General features: G+C 35.1%; 1 protein-coding gene across 2 annotated transcripts in view; it reads left to right on the top strand.

The window, feature by feature from the left end:
- asap2a (ArfGAP with SH3 domain, ankyrin repeat and PH domain 2a) overlaps window positions 1-20,682 on the top strand; it is a 220,762-nt gene that overhangs the window by 178,528 nt on the left and 21,552 nt on the right. For both annotated transcript variants that reach the window (XM_028796885.2, XM_028796884.2), the window contains exons 10-21: window positions 3,040-3,143; window positions 3,958-4,027; window positions 5,490-5,577; window positions 8,865-8,913; window positions 9,025-9,191; window positions 11,203-11,336; window positions 11,580-11,671; window positions 13,454-13,643; window positions 15,980-16,065; window positions 16,374-16,489; window positions 18,974-19,041; window positions 19,141-19,248. In XM_028796885.2, coding sequence (XP_028652718.1) covers window positions 3,040-3,143; window positions 3,958-4,027; window positions 5,490-5,577; window positions 8,865-8,913; window positions 9,025-9,191; window positions 11,203-11,336; window positions 11,580-11,671; window positions 13,454-13,643; window positions 15,980-16,065; window positions 16,374-16,489; window positions 18,974-19,041; window positions 19,141-19,248 — 1,272 coding nt within the window. The remainder of the gene's footprint in view (window positions 1-3,039; window positions 3,144-3,957; window positions 4,028-5,489; window positions 5,578-8,864; window positions 8,914-9,024; window positions 9,192-11,202; window positions 11,337-11,579; window positions 11,672-13,453; window positions 13,644-15,979; window positions 16,066-16,373; window positions 16,490-18,973; window positions 19,042-19,140; window positions 19,249-20,682) is intronic.

The raw sequence follows: 20,682 nt of genomic DNA, 5'->3' as shown, positions 1-20,682 counted from the left end.
AAGCTTTGTAAAATTGCTCCTTATTTATTTCAAATCTGAGTTATAACTTGCATGCAGTTGTATTAGTGATTCATTTTTATACTGTTATTGTTACACTGCAACATTTTATTTTGATTATTTATAATATCCTGTTAGTGCTTAAAAGGCATATCTGTATATCCTGAAAATAAAGCTAAAGTACTGCACTCAACAGTACATCAACTAAAGTGTTTCTCATAATTCAGTAGTAACTAATATTGATGAGAATATATTTTTCTGTGTAAAAGTAATTTGTTCAATTAGAAATCTTATGATAAAAGATGTTTTGCTTGGTAATGGTGTTGCTCATTGGAAGCTAATGTCCATACATACCCAGCTAGTTTCGTAGTAATCTTGTGTAAATGTATTATATTTCTGTTTCTTAAGAATATTTCTTTCTTCTTCCTCACTGCATCCTCTCTTTGTGAACGAAGTCTAGGAGAGTAAGTGCTTTTGGTTTTTGGTGAATGGTTATTTTACTCATCACCTCATTATTCTCCTTCTAAACTGCACCCCATCCAAGGCTTTTACCTTGTTCCTCAGATTCCAGTTCACATTACAAATTCTGACATCCGCACAGCTGCTAAGCACACTTTGAGGGCAGGTTTTGTTCTGTAAGTGCACTTCCATTTTGCAGATGCTAGCCTTGTTTTTAGTATGCTTGTAAATGTCATCTGATGAATTAAATGTTTCATGAAAGAAAGCATAAGCATAGTAGTTCTAGGTGGGGCTGTTTATGCATTTATTATTTAATAAGTGGAATCAACCGGACTGAGTAGCCTTTATTGTGTGCCACAAACTATTATTTGTGTTAAAAATAATTTGAACAGAAGAATCTTGTTTCTTAAGAATATTACTAATGATTTTAGTTACAATGAGCCTCTGTAGCATTTCAGTTACGAAATTGAACATTTTAAAAAGATGACATCAGTGGAATAAGTTTCACTTAGTTCTTGCAAGATCTATATTTAACTTAGATTAACTGAAAAGCTTTGTGAAAATTAGGGGAAAACAGTACAACTATCGCCTCTGTACTTGAGACTGTATTGAGGGACTCGGTATTATTCCACTTCAATAACTGCAGAAAAAATCAAATATAAAACTTGCTTTTACAATTACAACAGTGCTATAAACCAATATTATCCCCAATGGCTTCATTTCTAACATAAAAAACTCATCACTATTTAGAAGAGGTGGTGCAGTAGGGGCAAATTCTCACTGTGTTTTTTTTTTCACTGCATTGGCCTAATTGATGATTTTGAATCTACCCAGTTTGAGCAAGGCCCCTAAACCTGCAATTGCTTCATCCTGGGTATGACATTAACCTGCATGCAGCCCTGCAAGCAGGCCCTCCAACTTGCAGGGAAAACTTGGCGGTTGGTGGCAAGATTGGCAATATAGCCACTGTAAAAACCTCACACCGTTCCAGTGTGGTGCTGAGGTGTCACCTGTTGCACGGCTGCACTCAGGTCTCAGTCTGGGTGGTTCGTTGTGTGGGGGGTGCAGCAACACATGGTAATCAGCACATGCTCCCAAGCCCCCCTCCTCCCTCCAGTTTGAGCAAGCATTAAATGTGCTAAGCAGAATTTTCTTCTGTTGTAATAAATCTGTGGGTATAGCTACTAGCACCCTGGTAATAGAAAATGTGGGTTCAGAAAGGTATAGATTTATAGAACTTAAGTTTAGAAAATAAATTTAATTTAAATTAAATTAGATTTATGGATTACATCAACAAGCTTTACAACTTCTTCCAAATCAACAAGAACATTGCATGCCATTAAAATGAATTACCCTAAAATCCCCTTTCTTGCAAATTTGACTGCTTTCATTTTTAAAGTGCTGAACTACTAGATGCAGCAACAGTAACATAAAAAGAGCACAGATTTTTATATATTCAGGGCAAAATAGGTGTAAGATTTTTTTTTCTTTATTGTAGATATCCAGTCCTGTTTCACTGCAGTGCTACTCAGTTTCCATCTGCTTCTCTCAAACATCTATTTATAAAAAAATCATAAGAAGCCACCAGGAGCTGACATTGCAGTATCATTTTAGAAAAACCTATTAAGAATTTATCAGCAGTGTAGCAACTGTATCTATTGAATTTATTTAATTATGATGCTTTAAACTTGAACTATACTCACATATTTAAAGAAATTTTGAGAATTAACACCATCCTCCTAAAAAAAACAAACAAAAAAAAAACCAGTATTGACTGATCCAGAAAGGGACATTCCTTGAATGAAGGAGAGTAGTTTACTACATAGTAAAAATACACATTCACTTTCTCAAATATTTACAGTTAATGCTTTGTTATTACAAAAGTTTCAATCAGCAATTATTATTTTTGCATTTGCTTTGGATATTGTAGGCAAATGCATACCATTAAGCTTATAATTTATATTATCTTGTTCCAGAAGGTTTTACTGTAAATTAAAAGTAAAAATGTATAACAACTGGAGAATATAATTATAGTTTGAACCCTGCTTATAACTACCTGGATAACCCTGGACGAGTCACTATGTCTGTGATCAGCTGTGGTGTATCTTCTTCCATTGCAGTGACTTAGTTTGAAATGGTCAGGCAAGGTCCACATGAAACCCATTGTTTTGCAACACATGTTAATGGGATGGTTTTGTCACATTGCTGAATGCACTTAAACAGTCATGCTGTAATTAATCTCCTAGAGATTAGCATTGCTAGAAGTTAAAGTAACTGATTATGCAAGTTTAGTTTGTTGGTCACATTTTTGCACACAGCTGAACTTTGATTTCATATCTGAGAGCATCTCTAATATAGGCTTATAGCTTACAGTGTGGTGTGGTGTGATTGATTGCATGTTATAGATATGAGGCTGTATATGGAGTAGTGCATGACAAGAAAACGTAAGACTTTTTTTTGTTGTTGTTTTTAAAGGAAAGCATTATACTGTTTGTAAAGTGAATAAATATTTAAAATGCTGATAGACCTTGACACAATATGGATAAAAGTTGGATTGAGAAGTGTGTTTCTTTTTCAAATGAGGATTCACAGGTCCGTCAGAGCACTATGTATAGTTTGCATCAACCTCAGGGAAACAAGGAACATGGCACTGAAAGATGTGGAAACCTGTACAAGAAAAGTGATGGGTAAAGATATTAATAATTAATATACTGTTGGACATTTGAAAACACGTAAAATTTTGCTTTCATGATAGTTTGAACATAATATGTGTCAATGTAGATATCTGTTTGATTTTTTCCATGTGAAATCCAATCACTTCTTTATCACAGTTGGTTAAGATTGTATGTTTGTGATTTCAAATTTTTACCAGAAATCTTCTTCTTATTCCTTTTCATCTTTTTCCACTTCTATGTGGGGTCAATGTGTTGGATCAACCTCCTCCAAACAGTTTGATCCTCTACCTCCTTGCCAGTCAAGCCCTTTTGCTTCAGATCTTCTACTTCATCTATCCACCTCCACTTTTGCCTCCTTCACTTTGTGTTTCCCTGTACTTCCATTCCCATCACTCTTTTGCCTGTATATTCATTGTCTCTCCTCATCACATGTCCATACCACTTCAACCTACTTTCATGTACTTTCTTAGATATCTCTCTCTCTTTTGTTGTACCTCTGATTGTCTCATTTCTTATTCTGTCCTTTTTTGTAATTTCACACATCCATCTCAACGTTCTCATTTCTGCTACATCTAACTTCTTTTACTGTGCCCATGTCTCAGCTCCATATGTCATTGCTTGTCTTACCACTGTCTTAAAAACCTTACCTTTAATTTTTACCAAAAAATATCTCCTTATATGTATTTTTTTTAAGATTATACAGTATACTATAATTTGTCTTTCTGAGTATGCAGTTTTTGTATTATTATAGATATGTTAAAGTATGTAATGTAAAGCATGCATGATTATGTATATTTTGATTTCCATTTTTTTTTTAATCTTTCAGTATTAGGAAAGTGTGGCAAAAAAGAAAATGCAGTGTTAAAAATGGATATCTGACAATATCTCATGGGACGGTAAGATTTTTTCCCTTTTGTAGTGTGTTAAAAAATAAAATTCTGTTATTTAATTGATTTATGTGGTTAATTAGCAAATTATGCAGCATTTTGACAATGCCAGTAAAAAAAAAAGTATTAATTTACTGTATAGTTAGACTAATGTATTTTGGTAGCTGCTGAATAATATGATAGATATATATAACCCACAGTGTACTTAAAAATCAGTTATAATTGGGCAAGTTTAATAATGCAGTTAAGGGTAACTGGGGTCAGAATCTATTCTGGCAGCAGAGGGCACAGAGTCCATTGTAAGGCACCTTCTCACACATACCAATAGAGGGGCAATTTAGCATTAGCAATTGACTTAGCATGCACTTTCAGCTGAATTAAGTACATCTAGAAATGAATGATCAATTTAACAACGTGTTTTAATTTGGGGTTAATTGATCATCTCTAAGTCAGAAAATGTCCTACCTATATGCACTTGTTTTATTGTAGCTAGTTTAATATAGTGATAATTAATGAAACAAATGTATTTTTATTTTGGTAAACTTCTATTTTAATAAAATTAAATTTTAAATAAATTAAGGTTGAAGTTTGGTTAGTTAAATTAATTTTATTTTCAGTATTAATATAACACAGCAGGAAGCTTCTATCATTTTTCATCCATATTGGAATTATTTTTTAATTTGATCATAACTTTACAGTTTTGGTAATACTTGCAAATTCAGACAACTCAAGAACTGACAGAAAAATGAGAAAATAAACCTAGTCAAGATAACAGACTAATGATTTTTCTCTAATTTTCCAAAAATAGTTTAGCTGTTATAGCCTTTAAGCTTTTTTTGGGTGAAAAATTAAATAGAAGTGTTAAATTTCGTATTTATACAACCTCAAATGTGGATCTATTGATCAAATGCATTTACTTAACCATTTTATGCCTGCATCACATTCTATATAAATGTACTTTCAACTTGTAGAGTTAACATTTAAATTAGAGAAGACAGTAATAATTTACATTAGGTTTGGATAATATGTGAAGGAAATGATGACATATGTTGCTCTTATTCTAAACTGCTAACACAGTCACACGACTCCTTTCATGGTACCCTGCTAGAATTCTCTTGAAATTTAAAAGGAAAACTTAAATAAGACCAGAGACAATATTTCTTAATTTGAGATGTTGTATGCTCTATAACATGATTCTTTATCATCCTGAAGACCATATTTTGAGAATAATTTAAAACGTTAATTTGTCAATTGATGGTTCTTTCTTGAATGATGATGTAGTTCTGAGGCATGTATTTGTTTTCTTTCATTGATACATTTAATAATGACTAAAACTGTGCAGACAAGAATTGGATGTTTGTTTTTTGCCACCCTATATTAATACAGTATTAATATTATCATTCCAAACCTTCCCTTGAATCTTAAAGTACTTTTTATTTTAGAACCATAATTTATCTGTTCTCACTTCCAGGCTAACAGACCACCAGCCAAGCTCAATTTACTGACTTGTCAAGTGAAGCCTAATCCAGATGAGAAAAAAAACTTTGATCTCATATCACGTAAGTTGATATCCTAAAGTCTCTTTCTCATGGGCTTTGCCTAATGCAGCCACCAGATTATAATGATATAATAATAGAAACTTTATTGATCCTGAATTAAATTGCTAAACCTACAGCCAATCATACAGCACTGAACAATGCAGCAAGTCAAGTATAGTTTAATACAAAATGCAACCAGCTACTCAATACCTTTAAGAGAGTAAGAAAATCAACACTGTCATGACAATAACGGACTCATTATAAAGTATAATGGTTGCTGACAGCAATTACCTTTTATAGTGCTCTTTGCAACATCGTAATTGGACTAGTCTTTTGCTATAGGTTGTCCTGTCTTTATTCCAAATGGCATACACAGAATGAGTGGGAAGTTTATCAAGTGTTCTCTTTTAAGTATGTCAAGAGAGTTCACATTGACTGTTAGGACACAGCCAGCCAGCCTTATCAGTTTATGGAGTTTTCTGGCCTCACATGTAGTAATGCTCTTGCCCCCAGGAGACCTCCACAAAGAAGACTATACCCATTGTAATACCTGATACCGTTGTTTGAAACTCAGGTATTGAATAACCTTCTTGAGTGAACTGTGTGAGCTGATAGAAATATGCTTTTGATGTAAAAAATACTAACAGCATTTAGAAAGCCAGAATGTGCCAGTGTTTTCTCAATACAGTTTTTGTGAGACAAGGCCAGCAATCTTTTATTCTAAGCATAACTGATAGATGCTATCATGGTACACTTTGAAACCTCATTGGTTTCTTTTTGTAAATTCTATTCTTTGTGTTTAGCATTTGCTAACAAAAAATGCCTGAGTGTAATCACCTGGATTTAGGTGTACATGTATTTTATACCTAAAATACAAATATTTCATTTTTTACCTTAAATAAAAATATTGGACCATACTGTCATCTGTGGGGAAATCAAGTGCTTACAGAAAGAAGATGCTGACAAGTCTTGGAGGAGGGCGAGCAGTGGCATGAACCATTTACAATACGGTGCTGTCGTCAACGTTTCATTCTGTTATGCTGTAGCATGCTTTCAAAGGGGCAATCCTGATGTTAATCAGTTTTGGGCACCTTGTGACATCAATCTATCCCATTATTATTACTGACTTTTATATTGTACTAGCCAGCTTTTTTATTGTCCTTTTCATTTAGTGACTTTTGATTTAAGTCGAGTCTGAACTGAGTTAGTTCTTTTTCCCTTAAATACTATCTTAATAAACAGTGGACATCAGGCAAGCTGGGGGTTTGGTGACTTGGCGCTAAGCAACCATGTGATGCTGCATGCTGAATGAGGCTGAAAAAAGCACAGAGTTTACCAAAGAGGATCTCTGTAGTTTAGGATTGATATTCTTATAAATAAGAATAAAGTAATTTATAGAAACAATACTAGGATACTGGCTATTTTTTCAGATGCTAAATAACAACTTTTGCAGACTTCTTTTTAGGACTCATTCTCGTTTGTTGATTCATTTGTCATCTATACTTGATTAGTCCAATTTAATGTTACAATGCCTGGAGCCTATCCTCCTGCATCAGGTGCAAGGCAGGAACCAACATGGTGCATACACATACATCCATGATTGGACTGGCTATGTTTAAAATTGCATTATTTTAACCTGTGCATCATGAGAAATGTGGGGAAAAATAGAAGTATGTAGAGAAAAAAAGTGGAAAATGTTCAAACTCAGCCTGGCATTTAATACCAGTATCCTGGAGCTAAGTGATAGAAGCACTAACCACTGTGCCCAATCACACATTTTGTTTGTTTATCTTTTATATTTACATGTACTTATTTGGTTGAAACTTTTATCCAAGGCAACTTGCAACATTTATGATACAAATGTTTACACTTATTTTTGTTTTTTCCAATTGGAGCACAGGCAGGTCAAGTGACTTTCTCATGGTCACACAATGTTAGTAACAGGATTTGAATCCACATCCTCAGGGTTTGAAGTCCAAAGCCTTAACAACCATACCACTTTCCTGCCACAGTTTTTAGGTGTGTTTGCATAAACTGCAAAAAGCACCTATTGTAATAATGTCTATCAGTCTCTCTGTCTGTATGACACAGCTCGGATCCCAATGAACCCATTTTGTGGAATGGGTTGTTCAAATTTTTGTTGAGGTACAGTATCTCAAACAGAGTACATTGTATTAACATTTCAATTCTGACAAACTCTATTTTAAAACAATAGTTAAAACACAGTAACATCCTATGCAACTTCATTTAGTGATTGATTTACTCTTTTACAGTGACCTTGAAAAAAGTTATTTCAATGTATATATTTAAAAAATTTTCCTCTTTTACTCACTCCTGACTTTATAATAAAATTCCTCGATACAAATTACTGAAACGCCAGCAGAGTTGCACACACTATGGGGAACAGACACTCACAGTAGAGGCTTGTGCAAAACTTGGCCACACCAACTTTCTTCTTTTGCTGCCAGAAGTCATACCAGGTAAGTTACATTAACACTGTAAGCTGTTATTCATGCAGTGAGTAAACATGTGATCAGTATTTTTGTTAGGCAAAAAAACAACCTCATAGCTGTGTTATGTGCAGATTGTGATTGATATTTTACTGATAGCAAAATGCCGCAATGACCTGATATCCCTTGTTAAACACCATTGCAGCCAGCAATTGTAACTTGAGTCTTTGACATGCAATTTCAACCTCTTTATTCTTTTATTCTTCTTTAGCCTTTTTTGCGTTCTCTTGCAGTACAACAAGTGGAAGACATCAGTCAAGACAAGCCTCTGTTCTGTTTACTTTTTTTTACTTCTTTCGTTGTAGCCATATTGTATTAATAACTTCTAGCTAAGTGCTCATTGGTTGTCAGTTCCCATATACACAAAAGCCCAAGCCTACAACTTAAGAAAAAATTAAACCTGTTTACCTTTCTGGTTTTGAAATATCTTAATGATGTTGCCCCTTTATATACTGTGTATTTGATCTGTCATGTCATTTCTGACGTTTTAACTTTCTGGTCTTAGTCATTAGCTGTGTTGACTGCTCCAGAATCAATATGTAGACATTTTAACTATTGGTATGATTGCGTATGTGCAGCACTATTTTGAAATTCTCTTCAAAGCCAGAAAAACTTGATGATTGAATCTTTCAATGACCTTTAAGGATGAATTTGTTTCATTTTCAGGTTAGATTTTGATTTTTCTGATACAGGACAAAATAGAAACATAATGCTTTTGTTCTTCTGTTGAGTCAGCATGGGATAGCCCGGCGTATGAAATATTAAAATCCTTAAACTTTTTTTTGTGTTTTCCAACAGATGACCGAACATACCATTTTCAAGCAGAAGATGAGCAAGAATGTCAAGTGTAAGTTAGAATGAATGTAGCACTACTACTTCTTCCCATTCATAGGGGATGTTTAACTTAGTAAAATATGAAGTCTGATTTGCTGGTTAATCATGTACATTTGTTTTTTAGCTGGATGTCCGTGTTACAGAACAGCAAAGAAGAAGCTTTGAACAATGCCTTCAAAGGTGATCATAATGTCGGGGAAAACAACATTGTTCAGGAACTGACAAAATCCATTATGGCAGAGGTGAAGAGAATGACAGGCAACGATGTCTGTTGCGACTGTGGGGCATCAGGTAATTGACACTTGTGAGGTTTTTTTTCTCATTACTGATGCAGAGATTTCTCTGGTTTCCTAATTGAGTTATTGTCAGGTCACTGTAGTGCCAAAATTATTAGTAAATCATTTGATTTGTTGCTTGAACGATGCACAAAATAATTTTATTCAGAGTTGTCAGTTCAGTAAATAAATGGAGATGGAAACCTCCAAAGGGTTTACTACAAATATTTTCTAGTTTTTATTTAATGAAGTAAATTACTTCCCAATCTCTTAGAAATTCAGAATATAATCAGTATTTTTTTACATTACATTTTTTATGTGAGTGATGTCACAAAACAGCAAGATTGCAGTGGCATGCAGTTTAGCCTAATAGTTAAAGCCATGGACTGTAAACCTGAAGACTGGTACTTTAGTCCTTGCGCATATTTATTTTGTTATCTTGAGTGCATCACTTAACATTCCATCCTTTGCTTCAAATGTTAAAAAAAAGAGTAAAAAATTACACTGTACTGTATGTAGTACTGTATTTGTAAAGCATCTTGTCAGTTCAATTCAGCTCGAGTTTATTGTCCCAAGATGGAAATTAGGTTTGTCGGCAGTTTTTTTCAGGGAGACCAGGAAATCACAATAAAAAATCATAGCACATAAGAACTTGGTCATCAAACATAACTTTGTACAAATTAATAAAATATAATAGTGAACAAAAAGCTTATGTTAGAATATTAGACAATACATATTACATATAGGGGAGGCACACTGGTGCAGAGGTAGCATTGGTGCCACACATTAAGAAGACAAGGGTTTGCATGCCGGGTGCTCCTTGAATGGAGTTTCCATGTTCTTCCTGTGTCTATGTGGGTTTCTAAACTGTTCTACATTTTGACTTTTTGTCTTTTTTGACTACATTCATTTTAGTGACTGACTACTGACCTTTTCTGACTAGATGTTTTTTTTGTTATTTTTGTCGTCAAACCATATGACTCACTCTCAGAAATTCCTGATGCCCATTTAACCCCAAAGGCTGCTGTTTTTGAGAGAGAGCATGATGTGCACGTGAAGCATTGAGCTTAAGGGCAGGTGCATGTTAAGCAGACGGACAATTTTTTCTTATTTCTAAAAGAGAGGTAGTTGCAGGCATCCCATTCCTGGGGTTTACTCTCTACTATCTTAACCAGTAGGCTACATCAACTAAAAGAGTTACCATTTATGGAGTTGGAGCTACAGGAGCTCAGCTTCACTGTCAAGGCATCGTACTCAATAATCACCAGATAATTTTATCCTGTTTAGCATTTGTCTTTATGACACTTTTAAAAGGCAGCTGTATTTTTAGTTTCAGAAAATACAGATGTGCCACAAAAGGCAAGTTCTCTTAACAAACATCTGAAATAAACTGAGATGCAGCATTTGTGCACATAATTATGATGTCCTTACCTCTGACAGTAACACAGATCTGTCATTAGATTAACATGTCTTCTTATTTTTACTTTAGGTGGTTTCTGCAGTTCCATTGATTTCCTTGATTAGATGGTACTAATTGTAGCACAAAATAGGAAGTCATACAAATCCCACTTGGCTTGCAACAAATCTTGGAATTCTGACATGTATCGAATGCACCAGAATTTACAGAGAGCTTGCCTCTGTAATTTAAAAATAAAACGTATATTACCCCAGGAGGATTGCTCTATCAGCAATTCAGTCTTCCCCATCAGATGCTTTTTAAAATCTGTGCTTTCAGACCCAAGTCATTAGCTTATGTGATGTGCTTGAATTGTCAATGATGAAAATATTCAATGCTAGGAACTCATGCAGTCCTCAAGAGCAGTGTTATTTAACATTTTGTACTTTCCTCTAGACAGTTGTGTTATTTTAATAAAGAGCTGCTTTTCAGGAGCTCTCTTCACTCTTTCAGTCCGTATTTCATATAATCATTTTAACTGAATGAATGTAGTGTGAAAGTACTAAGCGAAATCCATTGCTGAAATGTGAGCTTGCTTTTAGTTTAAGTACATTCATCATTTGCCTTACAGATCCCACATGGCTCTCAACAAATCTTGGAATTCTGACGTGTATTGAATGCTCTGGAATTCACAGAGAGCTTGGTGTTCACTATTCAAGAATACAGTCTCTCACACTTGATGTTCTGGGAACCTCAGAACTCTTGGTAGGCAAAAAAAAGTATACTTACTGTATATAAAAATTTTAATGAATTGTTGCATTTTGCCTGAAAAATACATTGATGAAAACTCCTTAGTATTATCTCTGTAGAATAAGTTATCAGGTTAATATTTGTGTATCTTGGTATTTTCCATGTATTTTCATACACATTTGTATAATAGCTGATATGTAAAACTATAAGTGTAAAAAATGGAAAAATCTTACTTATTGTTGATGTTTTTTATGCCAGCTGGCCAAGAATATTGGAAACTCTTCATTCAATGAGATAATGGAGGCTTGTATTTCAGCAGATGTTGTTAAACCCAGTCCTGCTAGTGACATGTGAGTATTACAAGGGGATTCTTTAAAATTCTTGAACCTACTTTTATTATGCAGAGGCACAGGACTCCATAAGAGATATAGTGTGTTTTGCCAGGACAACAAACTATACTGCATAAATATATTGAATTATATGTCAGTGAAGTGAAATTAATGTAGAGAACACTATTACAACTTATGTAAAATATATATTTAGAAGAGGCATGAGCCATCTTAAGTTTATGAGATGAGACAGTGATCATTGTACAAATTATATTATTTCCTTCAAATTTCACAAATTATGTATATTGATCTTGCATGTTTAGGTGAGTTGGTAAGATAGTTTGCATTAGTACTTTCTCTTCTTTGGCTGTATCATGTCAACCACATGGGAGGTAATGCAGTAAGTGAAATTAGGATGTAAAGGAAAGTGTGAACTGACTGTCTTTTTTGATTGTGATTGAAAACTTTTTAATGTGTTGTGTATATTGTTAGATTTTAACCTTTACTGTGGGCAGTTTTTGTTTTATTTCATCAAATCATCCTTCTGTTAGATGTCATTCCAAATGATGTTGACTGATTCATTTATGCTCTAATATTCAGTTCAATAATCAGTTTCTGTGACAAGGCAGGAAGCATGCCAAGCATTAAGCTAATTGCTGTTACAAATACATAAGGTATCATGAAAAGATTCCATGGTTCATATAGTTTGAAACCAGTGTACAATTATCTAACATAAATATAATTTAAAATATAATTTATATTAAAGGAATTTTGTGTTGAATAAGTGCGAAAAAGACCTTGACAAGGTGGCAGCTTGGCCGACCAATAGTGGATCCTAATTATGCACTTCTCTTTTACCATAATCATTGGTTCATTAATTAATTTTGTGATGCAACTTCTATCACAGATTTTTTTAAATGTATAGCCCTGTTCCCATAAACATATTCATTGCGTATTACTTGTTTAAAAACTATGATATCTGTGCATATATATTTATATGTATATAAGTAAAGTACCAGGGGTGGTTGAGAATTTCAAGTCTTTCAACATTATACACCCTCACCCAGGTGACCCAGTAGAGGCTGCCTCCAATGGATCCTTCCTCTCTTGATCCTTATCCTCATCAATGCTCACACTGCAGCCTCTCTGTTGTCATAGATAGCGTTCCTCTACATCATCCTTTCTCTTGTGATACCGAGTGCAGCATAGGCCACTCAGATCAACTACCCTGCAAAGCTCCTGTATCCAACATCCACTGGCAGGTATCTAATATCTAACCTTTCCAGGCTTATCTCTGGTAATCAGTAAGAAGACAGTCCAGGAAAAATTACTTTTTGGCATTAGTCCAGAAAAGTTTTGTTTCTGATATAACATCTGCCCTACTGCGACATTCATGCACTACAGTCTCTACAGAGTTTACAGAGAATGATGTGATAATTAAAAAAAAATCATTCAGCAAGTGGTACTTCAATGAATGTAAACAGACTTGTTCAGGCTAAAAGTGTACCTAAAAATAATTGCTGTTTACAACAGTAGTGTGCAGAAGGGCATCTCAGCATGCCCAGCAGGCCTTAGGTGGATAAGTTACAACTGCAGAAGACCATACTGCATTCCACTTCTATCAGCTAAGAACAGGGTAAGGTAAGGGTGGAGAAGACATGCGCTCATCAAAAATGGAAGAATGGAAAAATATCTGCTGCTGTGACAAAGCTTGATTTATACTGCTATATGTAGTTGGTATTGTTAGAATTTAATGAAAATGACATGAATTCCTGAACCCATCCATTTAATTTATTTATTTAGGAATGCACGAAAGGATTATATCACTGCCAAATACACTGAAAAGAAGTATGCTAGGAAGAAGTGCACAGAAAATGCTGCTAAACTGCACGGTTTGTGTGAAGCAGTGAAAGCCAGAGATATATTGTCATTGGTACAAGTCTATGCCGAAGGTGTGGACATGACTGAGCCAATCCCTCTCGCAAATGGACATGTAAGAGACCTAAAAATGTATTGGCATAATATTTTGTTTAACTCATTGTAATGTAGTTCTACAACAGGCTTTTCTTTAATTTGTGTTTCCTTTAGTATAGTCAAGAAAATCAAATCATAGTCAAAAATAATCAAAAGTAAATGTGTTTTGTGTAGTTATTTATTGAATATGTTTTTTTCTAGCTTGTCATCTGTTTTTTATGCATTGTGATTATGTCCATGTCTTCAGGCAAAAAGTCACTAATTCTTTTCCTGCGTTGTATGTTCTTGGAAAATATATATCAACAAGAGGGAATTTATTACTTTTTATTTGGTTGTTCCTCTCCTGTTGACTTTCCTTGGAAAGAGAGACATACACATTGTACACATATTGTTCTTTATTCATAGCTTTTGTATAGATGTCTCTGAATGGCATTAAGTGCCAAAGTCTGCTTCATATGAACATACTTTGAGTACAAAACTTCAGTGAAATATCTGATGTCATAGAGAATAAAAACAAAACAAGAGAAATATTCTCTGTAAAAGAGACTCACATGTACTGCTGCTCTACTAAAATCCTTTCAATCCTAGCACTCCTTCTGTTAGACTGGGGTGGTTTGATTCATGAAAAATAGTTTAATAAGAATGTGTTTTCCTGTTTAAAGAAGGTTCTTTTAGAAAATGAATTCATAACTAAATAAAACATGCACCCTAATTAATCTTAGTACATAGACTAGTAGGAATCAAAAAGAATTGAAAGAATAAGTATTATTATAGACAAAAAAAGATGACACAAAAGGCTCCAAAAGATGATCTAAGGAGAGGTTACTGCCAACAGAAAGAGTGTTTGTGAGGTTAATGGAAATTGCATCTTTATTTACATAAACTTCACAAAGAGCAAATTCAATAAAAACTACAACACTGATAACAAGATAACATAAAGGAAAATCACCTGTTTTTATATTAGTTTTTCACTGAGGCTTTTCTCCTCAGAAACAGACTACTGCTATCAAATAAGCCATCAGCCAAACAAATGTGTGCTAGCTGCCTTATAGCACCACAAAGTAAAAACAGTTTTAAATATTTAATGCAAAAAAGCTGTCTCCAGACATAGGTATTATTATGAAACACCATTCTGTTTGTAAGATAAAAAATAATAATATAATACTCACAAATTTGCTTAGTCTGAATAAAGGTCAGCGGGTACTAGAGCCTATCCAGGAAGCTCTGGATCTGCAGTAAAATCACTAGTCCACCCTTTCTACTGTATATATGTACTTTTAGAAGTTACTTTAAAATTGAACTTTTGCTGCATACAATTCAGGAAAACAGCTCTAGACAGCCAAGAAATGATGATAAGTAGTAGTACAATAAAATAGTTTTACTTGAAGTGGCTCCACAAATCCTGCAGTGGTTCTACTAGCCGGCGCCTTCCATCTGTTTTCTAACCAGTTCAGAGTTCCAAGAGCCTGTCCTGGCAACTTTTAGCATAAGGCCCTTGAGAAAGCACAAATCTATCACAGAGCTCACTTACAAATGCACCCACACTTAGTCATACCAGGCTAGTTTAGAGTTAATATTAAGTCCAAACACACAAATCTTCAGTGTGTGGGAGGAAAACCGTAGTTCTTGGTGAAAGCACCATGAATGAAGGAATAATGAGGTTCTCTTTGGTTGCTTGGGTTTTATGTGGAATGGCAACTCTAAATTGGCTCTGTGTAAGTGAATGAGTTCTGTGATGGGCTGCTGTCCATAATCAGTCCTGCACTCCCTTGTTTACCATTACTGTTGTCCCTTCTTAACCTTGAAGTAAGAAGAAGAATACCTATGTTAAGAATTATGTCTTATCCGGAATTCAGAAGATTTATACACCTAGAATATTGATTAAGAATGCCAGTTAGTGATAGAATAAATCACAAGGCAAGAAATAAATAACATTCTTTAACTCCATAGCTCGGCAAATTTCATTTTACATTTTATGTGAAAAAAATGCATAAGCCAAAGAGATGACCTTGCCAATACTCCTCTGTCCCTCTATAAAAGACATAGTTTGACCATGTTCTTCATAGAATATCAATAACTTAGTGAGTCTTCCCCTTTTGCTGTTCTGGAAAAAATAATTTGTCATTTCTACATATTTTTCTTCGTTAAAAGTCATCTTAGTTAATCTGGTTTTTCATTTCCATTGGATTCTTTTACAGCAATATGATCACTTTTTCATATCTGCATCTTATTTTTCTTTTGTATTGTAATATCAATTGTATTTTTGTGTTATATAAAAATGTTATGTAAAATAAGTTCTTTTTGAAAATAAAGTATATTTTCAAGTATTTTAAAATTATGTCCTTTCATGTATAGGAGCAAGGAGAAACTGCACTTCATCTTGCAGTGAGGCTAGTGGACCGTACTTCACTCCATATAGTGGACTTTTTAGTACAAAATAGGTAAGATGTCTGGTTACAAATGTGCATCCTAGTCATATAAATGACAAATGCAGTACAATAACAATTGTGCAGTGACATGTGACATGGTGGCTCAGTTGTATTAGATGATAGTTCAGAAGCCACCTTTCTTTGTAATGCTATGGAAGAAAGCTGTTAGAGAACTGACTTAACATTTCCATTTTTTTAAATTTGTGTCTTTAATATACTGTGGTCACGTTTATACATGAGTGCTGGGATTTAATGATATCTTGTTTTGAAACAATAGTAGGAGTGTGTGTGTTTATCTGCTCTTTTTATGTATCTTATAGTGGCAATCTGGATAAGCAGACTGCAAAGGGTAGCACCGCTCTGCACTACTGTTGCCTGACAGATAACATTGAGTGCCTCAAGCTGTTACTGAGGGGGAAGGCCTCCATTGAAATAGGTGAGACATTTAACTTTGCGAGAAGAAGTTAAAAAATACAGGAGAACTTTCAAAGTAACATTAACTTCTAACTGTTTATAAAATGCATTTTTAATTTACTGTAATTAGTAAGTCAAGTCAAGTCAAGTTGGGGAGCATGCACTGGTACAGTGCGTTGCCGCACCCACTACACAACGAAACAACTTGGGATCCCGGTTGGCAACCACCCAGGCAGACACGCAGTCCAGTCCCACCCTCCGGAAATGACCCTCTATCTGCCGCAGCCAGGTGTTACGTGGGCGACCCCTTGGCCTGGTCCAGCCACTTGGGTCCCCAACAATGAGGATCTTACAAGCTGGATCACCCTCGGGGAAATGCGCCACATGGCCGTAGTGCTGTAACTGACACTCTCTCGCAATGCAGGTAATGTGCCTCATTCGGGACTCCATGAGCAACCGCTCATTCGACACAAAGTCAAACCAACGGTACCCAAGGATTTTCCGGAGAGACACAGTACCAAAGGAGTCCAGTCTTCATCTCAAGTCACTGGATAGCGTCCATGTCTCGCAACCGTATAGCAAGACAGGAAGCACCAGGACTCTAAAGACTTGGACGTTCATCCTTTTGCATAGATATCAGGAGTGCCACACACCCCTTTCCAGCGACCTCATGACCCCCCATGCTCTCCCAATCCTTCTACTGACTTCATAGGAAGAGTCACCAGAGACATGAATGTCACTGCCAAGATAAGTAAACCTCTCGACAAAATCTGCACTCTCTCCGCAAACAGAAACACAGCTGATGGCTGTGCCCAAGAGGTTATTAAAGGCCTGGATCTAGCCCAGACACTCAGACTCCTCATTCAGTCTCTCGAGCACCCCGATCAGAGCCTCCATTGACTCCGCGAAGATCACTGCAAGTAATCAAGTAATTAGTAGGGATGATTTTTAAAAAGGGATCAATAAAAGGAGAAAAAAATCAGTTTCAAATTTACAGGGGATTATAATAAACACAAAGATGACGTATGATTTAAACATGTACTTTCTGTCTATCACAGCATTCTTATTTTCTTCATTTTACATCCCACACAAGAAAAACTGTGAGCACTGGCAGTAGTACTGAGTCAGCCATCTTGATATGTATTTAATTATTGCTCTTACTTTTAAGAGTTTCTTTGCTAGTATATTATTCTACTTAAGGTGGTTTATGTCAGTTTTCAGGGTGAAATAGAGTCATGATATTTATTTTGCTAAACTGTTTGTGTCCCAGTTGTCTACTCTTAGGTTAAATGCTGTCTCTGTAAAGGTGACGTGTTCTCATTAATTTTGAAATAACCTTACCAGTTAAAAACTGTGTTAGGCTAACAACTCATTGATTTCATTTTTTTTTGTCTTTTTATTATTTAAAGAAGAGAACACAAAAAACACTGGAAGCATAATAATAATGTTTCAAAGAGAATCCATGAAACACTGTTTAAATTCTTATGTGTGCATGTTAAACATAAAGCCCACCATTCAGAACTCCAGAACTGTGCTTCTAGCCTTCTGAAACCCCTTTAAGTCTACTATGCATTGTTTCTCTTATCTACTGTATTAGAATTTTATTTTCCATGTCATATGTTTAAAGGGAATTCAACCATAGTATGTGCCTTGCTGTAGTCATTGGGTGATACTGCGCACAGAGTGATGGCTGACTGGGGATTTAACTGATGTCACCAGTTCATACATGACTTGGAACAGTTTAGAGGCTGAAGGAGAGATTTGTCTTTTGCTCAGATTGTTAAGACGCTGCCTCTGAGTGTGTCTTTGTCACCTAAACTCTGAGGGTTTGACCACCAATCCCAGCAGCCAATATCTAAAAATGTCTACTTAGCTGTGCATGATGTGAATTAATCAGGGTTAGGTTTTTACTCTGTGGGACAGCAAACTAAGGCATTGAATGATCTTTTATTTAAAAGTATAACCATTCAATATTTTTGCTCCAGTTTTCTTTAAATATTGTGTTATTTATTTAGTAACAGATTAAATACTCTTGTTTCACACATTATCTTTGTAAACTGATGTGTCATACGATGTCATGATGTCAATTTGCCAGTTTATGCCAAGATTATTAAAAGTGTCAAACTCTAACCATTCCTTTTGGTTAATTTTTAAAATAACAAGATATTTCATGAAATGGTGTATTGTACTCACTAACAGGAGAATGTATAGTAGGTTATCCTAATCTGTGGAAAAAAATGGTATATTGTAAAGAAACAACTTAAGTGATTTAAGTTGTGCTTTGATATGATAAAATTTAGTTTTAACCACTTGCTATAAATGGAATGAGGGACGGGAAGCAACTATGCGCTCTTAATTGACACACCACCTGTAAACATCCTATGGTAGCTGGGGATTGCCATGCTGAAATGGGAAAATCAGTTTTTTATGTCAAATACAGTTCTTTTATTCTAGACATGATTAACTCCTTAAATGTAAAAGATAACCTTTTTTAATATATTTCTAGCCAATGAAGCTGGTGAAACGCCGCTGGACATTGCAAAGCGTCTGAAACACACTCAGTGTGAAGAGCTGGTAAGTGTGCACTTCTGAGATTGTACTTCATACTGTATAATTTGAAAAAGTGATGTTAAACAATCTTGATACAGCAAAACTTTTAAAAATCATTTTTAGCTGACACAGGCTTTATCTGGGAAGTTTAACGCACATGTCCATGTGGAATATGAGTGGAGGCTGAAACATGAGGATCTAGATGAGAGTGATGAAGATATGGATGAGAAGGTACAGTCTCGCTTTCTGCTTTTATTTGTTAAATACAGACATGACAGCCTGGATGCTCTTGTATTACTTTAAACTGGGTTACATTTACTTGTGAAGTGTAAAGTGAAAAAAATGAAGTAAAAGTAAAATTTTAAAAATACAACAAAGATCTGAACACATACCTTATGAGAAGACTAAAAAAAGACTACATGTAGATGCCATTCCCAATATCCCATTAGATAATACATTATATCAAAACTTGACTTGTTTATCATGACAATCTGCCGAATCTGGATTTTTTTCAGGTACAGTTTTCATTTACCATATATGGTTGTAAATAGAATATCACGTGCAAGTGATTGGATACAAAATGACTGACGACAGTCAGTGTTAGTGAACAACACGCTCGGCAAGTTGTTAATTTTAATGCAGACTTGTTCCCTCCATTGCATCTGGGTTTGCTTCCTGCCTCATCCCTAGGGAAACTTGCATAGGCTTTGGCTCCCTATGAATTTTAAACATTGAATTAAGAAGGTACAAATGAGTAGATTATTTCTACGCAGGGGTCTGTTTGTGGATCCTAATGCCCAAGTACAGTGAAGGGGACACTGTACTGTAAAAATGGTTTTGTCCTTCGGATGAGATATACAGTAAAACCAAAGTCCTGACTCTCTGTGCTCATAAAAGTGGGCATCTTTCGTAAAGAGTAGGCTGTTTCCTGATGTCCAGGCTAAATTGTCTACCACGGACTAGTCATTCTGGGCCCCTAATCAACCCCTGTCGCTAACTGGCTATCTATATCTGTATTTCTTCCATCACTTCACCGCCTAGTAACTAATGTGTGGTTAATATACTGATGTAAAAATGGCTGTCGTTGCATCATCCACGTGGATGCTGCACATTGGTGATGGTTGAAATGGCTCCCCTCTCACTATGTAAAGTGCTTTGAGTAGCGAGAAATGCACTATATAAATCTAATGTTATGTACATTGTTAATACATTCAAAATACACTGTAGTGTATGAAATATTTATGTAAATTATTGCCATGTCCAGGAAAATAGTTACTTTAGGCTTTTAAAAATATAAAAAAAACTGAATTACTTTTTGAAAATTCTGTTCCTCTAGGATGGCTTGATCATGATGGTGTAGCAGGCAGCTCTGTGGCCTTCTAGAGCTGGGACCCAGATTCAGTTATTAGCCATGGCTACCATGCCTGTGGAGTTTTAATGTGTTCTTCATTTACTCAAGGAGTCCTTGTTTAAAAAAATTTGATGGACTAAAAATTAGCCTCCTTATATCTTAGACCACTTTCAAAAGGCTGGATTTTCTTGAAACATAAGGTGACATTTGTTGCCTTTGTTTTCTGATTAGGCCTTTTTTTTCAACATGGCTTCCTATTGTAATTACATACATACTTTTTAGCTGTTAATGGAGGTTGCAGATGGATTTGGCTG

The sequence above is a fragment of the Erpetoichthys calabaricus genome, chromosome 3 (genome assembly GCF_900747795.2).
Source record: "Erpetoichthys calabaricus chromosome 3, fErpCal1.3, whole genome shotgun sequence".
Taxonomy (NCBI): domain Eukaryota; kingdom Metazoa; phylum Chordata; class Cladistia; order Polypteriformes; family Polypteridae; genus Erpetoichthys; species Erpetoichthys calabaricus.
This window is presented reverse-complemented; position numbering and strand designations above follow the sequence as displayed.